Source organism: Sceloporus occidentalis, unplaced genomic scaffold (genome assembly GCF_023333645.1).
Source record: "Sceloporus occidentalis isolate IW3139 unplaced genomic scaffold, rSceOcc1.0.p SCAF_432, whole genome shotgun sequence".
NCBI lineage: Eukaryota > Metazoa > Chordata > Lepidosauria > Squamata > Phrynosomatidae > Sceloporus > Sceloporus occidentalis.
Genome location: NW_028317412.1, coordinates 226,061 through 240,526, shown reverse-complemented (window position 1 = coordinate 240,526; position 14,466 = coordinate 226,061). Strand labels below are relative to the sequence as shown.

General features: G+C 40.4%; 1 protein-coding gene across 1 annotated transcript in view; it reads right to left on the bottom strand.

The window, feature by feature from the left end:
- LOC149272611 (igLON family member 5-like) overlaps window positions 1-14,466 on the bottom strand; it is a 116,568-nt gene that overhangs the window by 1,009 nt on the left and 101,093 nt on the right. Inside the window, exons 4-8 of the mRNA XM_089506899.1 lie at window positions 11,896-12,128; window positions 9,100-9,219; window positions 3,310-3,441; window positions 2,502-2,622; window positions 2,088-2,239 (exon numbers count right to left, since the gene is read on the bottom strand). Coding sequence (XP_089363025.1) covers window positions 2,088-2,239; window positions 2,502-2,622; window positions 3,310-3,441; window positions 9,100-9,219; window positions 11,896-12,128 — 758 coding nt within the window. The remainder of the gene's footprint in view (window positions 1-2,087; window positions 2,240-2,501; window positions 2,623-3,309; window positions 3,442-9,099; window positions 9,220-11,895; window positions 12,129-14,466) is intronic.

The window sequence follows — 14,466 nt, the reverse complement described above, 5'->3', positions numbered from 1 at the left end:
CATGTTTATTCTGGAAAGCGAATAAGTGAAATGAGCTGACGGAGTCATTATTTGAAAATAACAAAATGGGACATTAGGAAATACTTACCCAAAAGGAAGACTGGGCCTATCCACTAAAGTAATTCTCATAGTTCGGCACCCAATTTTCCGCTGTAATTTGGCAAATTTTATTATTGCTGAAAGCCATGGAACTATACCCTAGGGTCCTTTAGGGTGAGATTAACTGGCCCTTCATCAAACAAAGTCTCCATAGACTTAACTTTGTACTCTAAGGTCTCTCTGAAGTATGGAGCTCTCAAGAGTTTGTCCACATTTCAGCGAGTTGTAAAAAAAAATGGCTGACTATGAATTTTGGGTGCTACAGAATGGACGTTGGCCAACGTGTAGAATTCAAAGCTATCTAGCTTTAAATGGTTGATGAGAAGATTAAGGTGGCTTCTGATGAATGTCAAGCTTACCAGGCTTAATTCTAATTAATTTAGATCATTGGTCTTCCAAAAAAAAAAATAACTCCCAACAATGAAAACTTACAAAATATTACAATTCGCCTAATATTAGAATGTGTTTTTTTGGGTTATGAACATTTTCACAGATTTGGAAACCCAGTCAAACAACCAACAGCCGGAGAGTTTTTCTTTCCCATTTGGCCGGATGCTTTCAGTGCCTTTTGTTGAGACTCATATGAAATATTTCCGTTAATGGAGAACTCTAACAGTGAGATGGACTTTTATACTTTATTAGACAGATGTAGAGGGTTGTATTGAAAAGAATGGATTATGCTAATGACTTCACACACACAATGATTTATGTCCTTTGTTAATGCTTTATTTTCTTTGTAATTCATCCAGCAATGGCATAATGCGGTATTATAATTGAGGAAACCATCAATAAGTTATACGGGGGACAGCGTTATTGGCTGCTGGATGATTTAATGGTAAATTCTATCTTCCTGAATCCATGATGGATATATATATAGTATATATATTGGTTCTCCGATCCAAGGTGATGGCGCTAAAGAGAACTGCGTGCTATTTCTTTGACTTTCATGGAAGACTGGATTCTCACATTCTGGGTCTCATTACTGTCTATTTGTTTCTAGAAACTCAATGCGACTGATTCTCAGAACGAAGATAAATACAATTAGAATCTAAGGGGAATTCCTTGATCTGCGGCTCAGAATTATAATAAAAGCCGCGACTTAAGATGCGCATACGGAGGGATTAAATTTCTAATTTTTTTTTTTTGTGGAAAAAAAAAAAAGAGAGAAGAAAAATCCCCAGAATGAGATTCCCGGAAACAGCTCGGGGAATTTGTTAGAACGAAAATAGAGAAAAAAAACTGTCCCTGAAATTAAACCTCAATCTGCTAAGGATCTGCTGAGACAGAGTCTAATTATACAGCGGAATGACAACATTTTCTGGGAAACTACTCGTGTCGAAACACTGCTCTGCAGAGCTTATCTCTTCCAAAGAGTGCAAACTCCTTCGGCGTAAAATTTATTTTCCTGGGTAAAAAAAACAAACTCTGCTACATTTCCTGATTTATTGACGGCACAATCTCTTTAGGTTCAATCAAATGGCATCTAGATGGGTTTCAGGCACGGGTTTATCAGCAGGGTCACTCCAGGTTGACAGCCTGATTCTTTGGTGAAGGACATGTTCTCCTCAGCATGAGGAAGACATCATGAGGACATCGTTGACCAAGCAGGGAACTCTATGCCTCTAAGTCATATCTCAAAATCGAGAGACCTGTTGGTCTTTACATTGGAAAATCATCGCTTGCTTAGGTCATTGTGGCAAAAAAACCCAAGTATTCACGTAGCGCATATTTACTAAATAGCGCAAAAAACATTTCTCCGTCATTCGAAAAGCTTCCATCAATCATTTATCCACCTATTGTAGAGAAGAGGAGATGAGAGACGAGCCTTGGCATAGGGGAAATTAGTATGTTTCCTGCCGCTTACGGAAGACATATCAGAACGTCACAGTCTGGTTCCTCTCGTTTATCTCGGCTACAGATGCTCTCACACTCTAGGGCTGAATGGCTAACAAAATGGGTTCAGTAAAAACAAAAATAGCATTACTTACTGAGTAGTCGCAAGCTGGTATTAAATGATCCGAGTTTATTGGAAGCCAGGCAGGTGTAATTCCCATAGTGCCTCGAGGTGACATTTGAAAACAAAAGCACAGACCAAGTTCTTTCGTTCTGAATCTTGATGCCTTCCATACTGGTGTAGAGTCTGAAAAAAGAAGAGAGAGACGGAGGAAAAACAAAAAGAGAAAAAATAGTAAGTATTGAAGCAGGGGCGAGATTATATCACATGCTTGATGTTTCTGCAAATTCCTTAAACCATAATATTTAAACCTAAAATTTAGACAACCATCTGCCTGTAGACCAGTCCCATATGGCCAAGATGTCTCTTTCTTCTCGGGTATAAACTCATGGCCCGATATGTTAATACATTCATTATTTTTGTCTCTTTCTCTGGAACTTGTGCTTACCGCTTATCATCCTTAAACCACTCAAACTCAGCGGGAGGCACCGCCATTGCTTCACAGCGAAGGACCGCCGACTTGCCCACCGGTGACTGAGCATTCTTGACATCCGTGATTGATGGAGGATCTAAGAAAAGAAAAAAGATTACATGAGGATAATATTAGTGTATTCAATAATTATACCAGAATGCATGGTCTCCAATTTTAATTACTCTACTACTTTTTCAAAAATGTTAACCCATTAAGGACAATGAATCGTGAGCCCATTGGGGCTTTGGCTTGATATGACCATTCGTTATTTTTAATCTTTCCAGAGTAATGTAGGTAAATTACAAATTTAAATTCTCCTTCTCCAATCCACCAAAATTCTGCTGGTTTCTTGATGGTTATTGAAGTCATTAAGGAGACCTTAGTCCACATAGGATGCCAAAACATTCTGCTCCGACTCTACAAAAATGTAATATTTTGGTGCTATGTATATAAATTTCAAGAATGCAGCAAACAATATATGCGTTTCATCTTAAAAGGGCAGAAAATGGCGTTCAGGAGTCATCTAGCTCAATGAGCAAGGACCCAAGCGCTCATTTCTTAAATGAAACCTTTAACTTGGGTTATGGTTTGAATTGTATAATTCACTTTATGACAATTTATGTTAAATTCAATTAGCACTTAGGGTGATAAATTCCAGGGGTGGAATTATAGTCTAATTTTGCTAATTAGAGGAACAATATTTATCATTTTGAAAAGAGACTTTGTTGAGTGTTCTAACTGGAGACAACTTTCCAGCCTTTGGCGTCGACAAAGCTGTACTCACAATTGACAGTGATTTTCACCTTCTTGCTGTCAGGAGCGGACACTCCGTTGGATGTGATGCACTCGTAGTCGCCTGCTTGTTGTCGATTTATTTCAGTGATCTCCAAGAGTTCGCCCTCGCTGGAGAAACCCTCTGTAGGGGGAAGGTGGGAGTAAAAAGGTTGGGGGAAGGGGAGGTATGAGGGTTGTTGGGTAGGAATGAGACACAAACACACACTTACAACACAGAAACATAACATGAAAGTTATCAATTCAAATGAAGGGGCAGCCACTTCCCACCGAAGTAAGAAAGAAAAACTGGTTGAACACGAGGATGAGTGGCCTTGTGAGAGAATGAGCCTTGGCGGTAAGCACCCGTGAGTAATTCTGCTGATCTTCATGTTCAATCAGTAACCTTCTGACTGATGATGGACTCCAAATGGACAATGACTAAAGCCCTAAAATGATGGACTGCCATCAAAGCCTAAAAAATTATGGTGCTCTGTGTCACATTGGGCTACAAGTCCCAGCTAAAGTCAGCGATATTTGAGAGTCCACCAACAGCTGCATGATTTATGTTGGACCAAGTTTGGTTAAAAGTGTGGCGATATTTCAGCTCTTTATTAAATTACGGGCAACTTTAATGGCCAAAATTATTTAAAATAATTATATATTTGGTAGGCTGGACGTCTCTGGTGAAGACTGGTGTCATCCACAGCCATATGTTCTTTATGCTTAAAGTAGATTTCTTTGCAGGGAACATTGCAAGCTCCATCTATGATGGGTTCATGGTTTGTAGTTGACTCAAAATATGTCTGGTCAATCAGAAACATCAAATACAGTTTGTCTCACATCCAAACAGGATCCACAAAGCCCCTTTACACCACCTAGAACCCACACATTGTCCATGATAACTGGTCTAGAACATATTGAAGGTAAGTTAAACCTGTACCTGTAGGACAATACCTCAGAGCACGGAGAAACTGCTCTGAGGAATCCACTTTCCAAAAGGAATGTGAGAATTTAAAGTCTAGATTCATGGCTAAGGGATACCCCATCAACTGTTTAAAGAAAGCGTTTAGAAGGGCAAAAAATACCGGCAGAGATCGGGCACTCCATGAGGACAAGGTAGACAATGGTTCCCCACAAGTGATACGGTGCATTGGAACTTATGACGGTTACTCTACTGAGGTGTCAATGATTTTTAAGAGGCACTGGAGACTACTGACCATTGATCCAGACCTAAAAGATGTAATCGGAAATAGACCAATGATTACATATAGACGTGGCCCTAACCTTAAAGACATGCTTGTACAAAAAAGAGAAAGGAACGTGGTTGAAATCCCAACTGGTTGGTTCACATTCATGTGGGAACTGTAGCTTTTGCAAATATCTACCTACTGTAAAAACATTTCGGAATCCCGTGGATGGCAGGAATTATGAAGTCAGACAATTCATAAATTGTAAAAGTAAGGGAATTGTATATGCTGCTAAATGTAGCTGTGATAAATTGTACATAGGGAAAACCATCCAAGAGTTCCGTAGACGTATATCCCAACATCTGGGCACGATTAGGAGGAAAGAAGAAACATCTTTGGCCCGTCATGTTAATTTTTTCCATGGTGGAGATCTAGAGTCTCTGAGGTTTTGGGGTATCTCTCAACTTAAACTTGGTCCACGAAAAGGGAATCTGGATCGATTACTATTAAAAGAGGAAGCCAAGTGGATCTATAGACTCAAAAGTTTGAGTCCTCTAGGTTTAAATGAAGGTTTCTCCTTCTCAGCCTATTTGTAGATTCTAAATAATAGGACTCTGATTTGTAATACTGATTATCTGATAATGATTTACTTATTTTATATGGAGCTATGACCATATTATGGAGACTTACATTGTGATAGGGATATTTGGGAAGGGAATTATTCAATTGTGAAGCGTATAACTATGTATGGTAAATATGCCAAAATGATGTAAATTTGCACTGGTGTTTTTTGGATGTGGTGCCTTGGTGTTTTTTGGTGTCCCTTGTGGGATTTGAACCCTGGACGCCAGTGCTGCAGGGTGGTGGTGTAGGCCACTGAGCCACTGTGCTGCCCAGCAATTTGCATTGGTGAACCGAGTGTAATGTGAATAATAAGAATTACAATGGATAGGAGATCTAGTAATAGGAGTGGTTCTGAGTGGAAAGGAACATCTATGATTGGTGAGAATAACTGTCAGTCAATTCCTTTGACTGCTCACCTTTGGGAATTGGAGAGAACCACTGCCCATCATGTATATGGAATTCTATTGGACTATGTGGGTGATGTCATGCTTAGTCACCTTTAAAGCAATTGGCTGGATCTGGCAACACATCTAATACATCGGTAACCATTGGATATGATTGTTCCCGCCCTGAATCCGTGATGTCACTAACAAAGGAGATATAAGGCCAAACAGTCTCCATTTTTGTAGCCATTAGCCCAGACCTCTGATGAAGCTCTGAGGAGCGAAACATGTCAGGGGGGGGAGTTTTTAATTAGCCTCTGCCACTGGTCATAATTGAATTATTTCTGTTGTTAGGACTGCAGCCATCAACAGTATGTACGACCTAATATTAGTGTTACACAGCTTATGTTACTGTGACGGATACCTTTTATAGTAGGACTGGGGACACTGGTGTTTTTAAAAATATTTTTTTTGGTGATACCTTTTAATAAACATATTAATAAAAGTCATGTTTTAGGGTGGGGTTATAATAAGGGTATTTTTTGATCCCGGGAACGGGATTGGTTTATTTAAACCTGTTACTTAGTCAACACCTTTGTCTTCTTAAAACAAGAAACCAAGAACTTATAGATCTATAAATCTCACTACTGCTAATTTCTGATAAAAAGGTAATAATAAAATGATATAATTTATGCTGTGTGCTGTGGTGATCATATTCTGGCCATAACGTGGCAGTGTAAATGTCTGTTTTACAACGGTTTGCTGAGAAATTCATTTTCTTTCAGGTATCAAACCTGCTTTATCAAACATAGTTTCCCGAAACACACGATCGGTCACTTCCAATATACGACGTATTGCTCTGGGACCCACAGCTCACTTAATGGATCGGCGTCTCGGTCTTAACAATCAACCTGGCAAAGTTTGCTGTTTCGATATTTTGTGGGAATGGCCCTCTCTGGAGAAACAACTTTTATTTTTCGGTGAAAATGAAACGTTTTTGCTCCTGAGGGGACCGCGTATGGGACGGCGTATGGTCAAGGAGAACTTGTAGACAGTAGAATAATGACCATGGGGGGTAACTAAAATTCTTAAAGTGGTGGAAAATGCCATATTCTGCCCCAGGAACTTTGGCAGAAAATTGGTGGCTTGGTGGCCAATACTATAACATGTATCAACGCAATACATCGAGTTTTCCATTGTGTTGTGATGTCAGTGGGCTACTCCTTCAGGCAGCAACATTTTTGAGTTAGATTTTAAAAAAAACATTGAAAAGTCTGGAGATGTTCATGTTGGAAATAAAAATCGCCTTTTATCCAGTTCTCCTAGGAGGACCTAAGACAGGCAGCCCCTCGAGCTAACGGTGGAGATCTGGGGCGTAGGGGAGAGGGATCTCACTTTAGGGATATCCTGCCCAGGGTGCAAGTTTGCTTTACAAGTACTATCCTTTCAGAACGGAGAAAAATATTGAGGATGGGAAATAAAAACACGCTAGAAAAAAAATTATTGATGTGCAAGATAGAGAGCATACCGAACCTCCTCAAAACAGATGCGGTGAAGAACACATTCATTGCTAATAAGAAATCTGGAGGCTTCCTCCAGAGGCAATGGGCCCCAGAGCAGAATTTAATATTTCAACTGTTTAAGGGCCCCTCCAATCTAAGGGCCCCAATAACTGCCAGCTGTAGACGGCCATTCACCATTATGAATAGGAATTAATTGGAACTTGGAATGCCGGAGAGTTTTCTGTCCTTGGGCTCTCGTCTACCTTTCACCTATAAAGACACGGGCTGAAGGGGTTTAGCTCTATATCCGTCACACATATGTCACATTTTCTCAATTCAGAATATTGTGCTTTCTGTGCTCAGGGTAAGATCCATTGCTGGAATAAATGCGATGCTTTAGCGATTGTGGGGATTATATCTCGTGCAACCTCCTATAATCGGTACGGCACGCTGAGCCAACCTACTGTGCGGGACATGGGATATAGCCGCGCGTTTAATCAGATAGGAGGAGACTATTATCCGTAGACTGTGTCAGTCCCGGGGTTAATGCAGGACCCAGCGTGAGAGCAGGAATGGAAATGGAGATTAATGTAGGTAGTTATACACACAGGAGCCGCTATCTCTATGGAATTCTATAGCATCACGCTGGCGTTTAATGCGTATCGTGACTGTGTGTGTAGGGAATGGCAGAGTGTAATATCGTGCATAGAAGAACACATGCGATGGACACTGAATGAAATCCCTGGATGTAGAATTACAGATGTTTATATATATGTGTGTAAGAATGAATACTTCTCTGGCTTGGTAAGAATTGATACTTTGTATCAGAAATGTCTAGTATTCTGCTTAGCCCCTCCAACATTTCAAGTAACCAGAGAAGGACACTTCTGGTTTTAGGGGGTGTGTCTGGAGGCGGAGCTAAGGGTCAAAAGAGCCCATATAAGGTATAATCACTTTCTCGTTCTTAATTTAATATTATGAGGAGATGGGAATGTTTCTAGGTTTAAATGTCATTTGGATTTAAATGAGTTTAGACACAGCTGGATGTGATTTAGCTGATTTCAGAAATCGCATTTTAAAAATTCTTTTTAAATATATTTTTTTTATTCGCCGAGGAAAAAATGCTATTCTTACGTGACAATAGGCAGATATGCGTGTTATATGTGACCTGAGTGTAATAGGTATATGTGCACTTTTACTACATGTATGCATTTGAGTGAAGTGCATGTCGATGGCTAGTGTAGGGCAGAAAGAGTTAATTGAAATACCTGCTTTGTATCCAGATCTAAATGGCAATGTTCTCCCCTTTTCCCCCCGCTCTCTGTGGCTGGCTCTCCTAACTTCCTGGCAATCCTCTCGCCCCATACATCAAAGTCACCGGCCTGTTATGATGTATACGTTTAATGCATTACGCTAATACATCAGCGGAGCGATGGCTCCCAGATAATGTATGGATATCATGCATCACGCCGCTGCTGTCTCATTCCTGATGTATGAGTCTCCCACCCCTCAAATGGGGAATCACTATGTGTGAAGGCCTCCTGCGCGGGGGCCCGGCTCCACGTCTTCACTGCTCTTTCTTCTGCAGGGTCTCATCATAACTAATATACCGTATTAACCTCCGACTTCATATCCCGGGGGCCATTCTACACACTCAGGATCCTTCTTTAATAATCTGGAATGAAACACCGTACCCGCAACTCTCTGTATCAATCTAGAACCACATTTTACACACTCCAACCTCTTCTGCTAGAACTGAACTCAGATACCAATCTAGAACATATTCCAATACACTCGGGATTTGGGTCTTGAAATTTTTTTAGTAATCATTGATGACAAAGAAAAAAAACTGAAGCTATTTCTACGGAAACCTGTTAAGTTAATAAGAATGGAACACACTTGCTCCTTGATACAAATGTAGCACTTGGAATTCCCCAATTAACGTTTTGTATGCTGATCTAGAAGCGAGCGTTGACCGTGGCCACCTTACTCTGGAACCCTTTCCCTTTTTATCGCCCTGGCTTACACCCCAATTCCCATTCTCCTCACACAGCAGCGACCGCCATGTGCAACCCCTAGGACACATTGATGCTGATGTTCTTACCTTTCAGCTGCCTCCAGGTCACCGTCGGCTCCGGCTTCCCCACCGCCAAACACATGAGGTTGACATTACTCCCTTCATTGACAGTGATGTTGGACGAGATGTTGACAATTTGTGCAGGAACTAGGAAAGAGAAACATGGGTTCATATTAACTAAGCAGCGCTATGACACAGGTTAGCTATGGCAGACATGTCCTTCTCTTGCATCTTTCGAGTCCCGCTCATACTCCTTTTTTTAGTATGTAAGATAAATATTTCATATTTAAAATTTAGATGTATTTGAAAAATACTTATTTAACCAATTCAAGCCCATACATGCATTGTCTTTAAAGGGTTAAACCAGCCCTTTGATGAGTAAAGTTCTAAACTGAACCAAACAATGTATCATATTATCTCTCAGCTTGGGTTAAAACATTTTTTTTCTTGATTGAAGAATTTAGAATCGGCATGACAATTAACCCTCTAGTTTCCAAAGATCACGCAGGCCCCCCCCCCCATCACTTTTGGGTGTATCAGTTCTTAACGTCCGACGGTGAATGTGACGGTGATCGGGGACCAAATGCTATTACTGCGATAAACAGCGTTTTAGTGGAACCAACACTTTAACTCTTGGTCCAATAACTTAAGAGTGAACCCAATCTGTAAAAATTGCCTCCTTCAAAATGGATTACAAATTAAATGTTTCTTAATGATCTTGTTACATTAGAGAAAGATCAGAATACGAATCCTCTGGAATTGGCCAAACGCCAAGAAATCGAGACAGTCCTCGTCTCCCTTCAAAACATACAATGTCCCAAAACCCGGAGGGCCGAAAACCAACCCGTAACCTTATTGTAAGGAAACGGAAAACTACAATGTAACAGTTTTGGTAAACGAAGGGTTTTTATTTTTGTGTGCAAATAACGCGTACTTTTTCTTTTCCGTAATTAAGCCCCACGGAACGAAGAAGGACTCCGCGGATTGGAAGCTGAGCTGTTACATCTACGTTAAAAAGGATTTCAAGCGAAGCTGTGAATTTCTGTCGAAAACAAACTGCTGACATCTTTGTAAAGTTTTTCGGGACTGTTTGTTTTATTTATTTATTTTCTTGGCTTTGTTCATTTGTGCTGAATTGGACCCTTCGCGCAGACTTGCGTTTTTTTTTTTCGTTCCAGAAAACACCGTCAGGGCTGTAATTATCCGCCGGCCCACAATAGAACGCCTTTCATGTCCCTGACAATACCGCTGATTGTAAGGGAGAAGGGAGGAGGTATGGGAGCCGGGTGACTGACAGCTTCTCTCCCACAAATCCAGATGGGGCCCCCACGTACACACAATGGGAGCCATTATAGAACTGGCCAAATTACAAGCCGCCTCGCAATTGGCTACAGTATTTCCACTTTGCACGTGCTCCCCGCAGCTCGAGTGAGTGGCATGAGATGGATGCACGGAAAACATTTCCCAGCAGACTACCTGATCCTTAACAATATCATTGTTTAAGGGTTAAAGGCAGACATTTTGGTTTTTCTGCCGTCGGAGCGTGATTAAATCTGAACCGCCGCATTCTAGGTTATGGCCGACCCTAATTCTTACATTTAAGAAGACGATATTCATCATTTCACTTCTGAGGCTGAGAGTGCCGCAAAGCCACCCGATTTGCCGCGTGGATACGCCCGGCAAGAGCATAAAAATACATATGGCCCACACAAATCCAGCCGTCAGCCACACTGTCTTTAGGGCCCGCTGCCTTAAATTTTAAGGTCAGGGGCTTCATCACCCTGACCACCGCTATCCCAGCCATACTTTTAATGGTTCCCTCATCCTAGCCAGTTGAAGAGGAACTTTACGTCTGTAAATAATCTCTATGAAAGAGGCTGATGGGAAATGTACTAAAAATTTTCATAAGAAATCCAGAAAAGGTGTTGGGCTGATAGGAGGATTTACTAAGGGACCCCTAGGAAATGTAGGGAAATTTGCATGAAATGCCACATTTATGCTTGTAGTGGAGGAGGATGTGGAAATTCTTAATTTTAATAATTTCAAATAGAAAAATAAAATATTTAAACATATTTTTTTCTGAGAAAAAAAACATGAAACAAGAAAAAAAAAACTTAATTGCATGCTTTGGATTTTAAGGAAACTTTTCATTAAATTGTCACAGAACGACTTGTGAGGGCAGGACCAAAAATTCAATTTGTTCCCCAGGAATTCCACTTTTAAACTAATCACGTTTACGGTATATGGTTATAGCTACGTGATGTTGAGTAAATAATTATATATCAAGTGAAATTTAAATAACGGAAGAAAATAATTTGTCTTCGTGGTATGTAAAATTACCCTGAGAAAAAAAAAACCTGCTCTGCAGATCGAGGACCTTGATGGTTTCCTTTAGACCAAAAGCATTTTAAGGTTCCATCGCTACGCTGTACTGGTGTACTGGTCACCTACTGTATAAAGCTGGCATCTTCATACGTGTCTCAAGAACATACCCTGGGGCTTCTGAAGATAGACTATCTGGAGCTCTCCCTCGACTCTGAGTTCCTTCATGAAGGGGCAATGCTAGTCACATGTGAATCAGGACTAGTCATGAACAGGTCCAAGGCTAACCACAGATGGACTAGTAAGGGAAGAAGGAAGAGTGGAGAAATGAGTGGAGAGTCGAGGTGGCCAACCCTACTTCCCTGCCCAGAGAAAGAAGAAATTGACCTGGAGACTCTAGGAAGCAGGTCTGTACCAGGAGTCTCCAGGTCAAACTCGGTCCTAGGTATGCATTTCTCTCAGCGCAACGGCCTACTAGAAATGGAAGTGAGACACGGTTACCTTGTACGATGAGATAGACCTGTGAGGTGTGAGGCCTATCTTGGGTTTGGTAGGAGCAGGTGTAGAGTCCTTCGTCTGCCATGTCCACCTTGGTTATCACGATGCTGAACTCTGTTTTGGTGTTGGTCACCAGCTGGACGCGCCGGTCTATGGACCACTTGTCTTTCCCGGTATAGAGGATGTTGGAACGGTTCAGCCAGGCTACTCTTGTCACATTTTCATCAATGAAACAACTGGAAAGAGAAACAAGAATTTTAAGTTTCATTTGCATCTTTCCTTACTTGCAATCTTAAAACTGTCTTTGACTTCCTGTTCTGGACGGTTGTCCCACGGTTATCCCACAACTTGTTTGTCTATCCTTAGAGGATACTCTATGATGTGGACGTATCTGCTAAGTAAAATCTAAATAAAGTGTAATTTAGAATTTTGAACACTAACTGACCACCTAATTAAACAACTTTTAATTGGTCAGTAAGTCCTAAAGTAAGCAACCATCCCAAGCTCTTTACGAGTGAATGAATATACAAGATCATAAATTAGACGTTCTTTTTTAAAATTTCTTTTTAAATAAAGCAAATATACAAAAAATAATCTAAAAAAAGGCGCCCTTTTTTATTTTTTGTTTAGTTCACCTAAAGTCAATTTTCTTGGGTGACAGAACAATGGGAAATAATTTTAGGTGACGTTTGCTCTGTTTGTTGACTGTAAAATCACTTGTCGAGAAAAAGCCGAGCTCTGACACAAGGGATGTAAAAAGAATGTGAAGCTTAATGTCAAGGTCATTCGGCAACTTGAAAGTCACTCGGCGTGTGACAGCTGGTTATAAAGCAACGGGAAATGGGAAAGTTAGACACATGTAGAACTGATATGGTCATTGATATGTATTGTGTTCCTATCCAGCAGAGGTGGCATTGGGGTAACTTAATAAACCTTGTAGCCCCCATGGGGCTTTAAGCAGAAGGGGTGAGACTTTGACATATCAAATCTATCTCCTTATCCATCCAATTAGAAGCCTGGGGTATGGATCCTGTGGCTCCAGACATCTTCCATTATGTTCTGTCTGAGATAGCCAAGAATACAGTAAGAAGTTACAATGAGGCTTTTAATATTTAAGTTATTTTTTTTTAGTCATGTCATTTAGTCAAAGAGGTATAAACAATGTGCTATCTGATGTAGTTAATAACAAAAAAAGGAAAAGTAAAGAAATTTGTAATTTTTGAAACACATTCCGTCAGATAACCATATTCCTGTAGAATTTTAAACATCATAAGAAAAGGTCCCAAATATGTTTTTGTGTTTGTTGCTTTTAGAACCACATATTTCAGCTTTGTTTGCCATGGCATTTGAAGGGCTACTAAAATCACTGAATTGTAATCTCAACAAATTTTTTGACAAACTCATATGAATGTCTGAAAATGAGGATGGGTGCCGAACAACACAAACGAAAGCTCTGAAGTTTTGTTGTAAGTTCATGTTTAAGCTGTGTGTGAATGTATTTGATACAAGAGAGATATAGAGAGAGTCTTCATCCATTTCCGACTAAAAAAACATTCTAGATTTTGTCAGAATACGAAATTGTTGTCCAAAAATGAATGACCCAAAAAAAAATCAGTACGATCTACACATACTTTCGGGGGAGTAGCTTCAACATCAGCTTTTATAAAGATTTGTTGATTGACTGCTCAGCAAACTCCTTAAGGTACAAAAAGTTGGCCATCACACAAAGGGAGAGGTATCAGGACATCTTCCTTCCCAAACATTGGCCATCATACCAAAGGGAGAGGTATCAGGACATCTTACTTCACAAACATTGGCCATCATACCAAAGGGAGAGGTATCAGGACATCTTCCTTCACAAACATTGGCCATCATGTCAAAAAGAGAGGTATCAGGACATCTTCCTTCACAAACATTGGCCATCATGTCAAAAAGAGAGGTATCAGGACATGTTCCTTCCCAAACATTGGCCATCACGCCAAAGGGGGAGGCATCAGGACATCTTCTTTCCCAAAGATTGGCCATCATACCAAAGGGAGAGTTATCAGGACATCTTCCTTCTCGAATGTTGGGCATCATACCAAAAGGAGAAGTATGAGACATGTTCCTTCACTTTCCGAGTCATGCTTAGTATGTGTTGACACAACACAGCTCGCACCCCACCAAGGACGAACAGTGCTTTGTGCTACAATTGAACTCATTATAAAAATCATTAATCTGCCACATAAATCACGGAAACTGTAGCACCGCTAAATAATTACAGCCGGGCGCATTCCGCCTTCCCTTCCATTAACTGCACCCAAGACTTTGCTTTTTTTGATTCCCTATTGAGCTATTTGTTGTTTTTTTTTTCCCTGCAATTTTTCCCCCTTCTTAATTATGATGCTTACACAGATACACAGATGTTAGGAAGCCGCTTAGCATTCATGTTTATGCATTAAAAAGTAAAAAAATAATGTTTCTAGGCATCAAAAATACACATATAAGAGGGGGGGTTGTCATTGTATGACAGTTCTAATTTTATACACAGAATTAAACCTTTAACACCCTTTTGATACCTCTGGCAGGAATTCC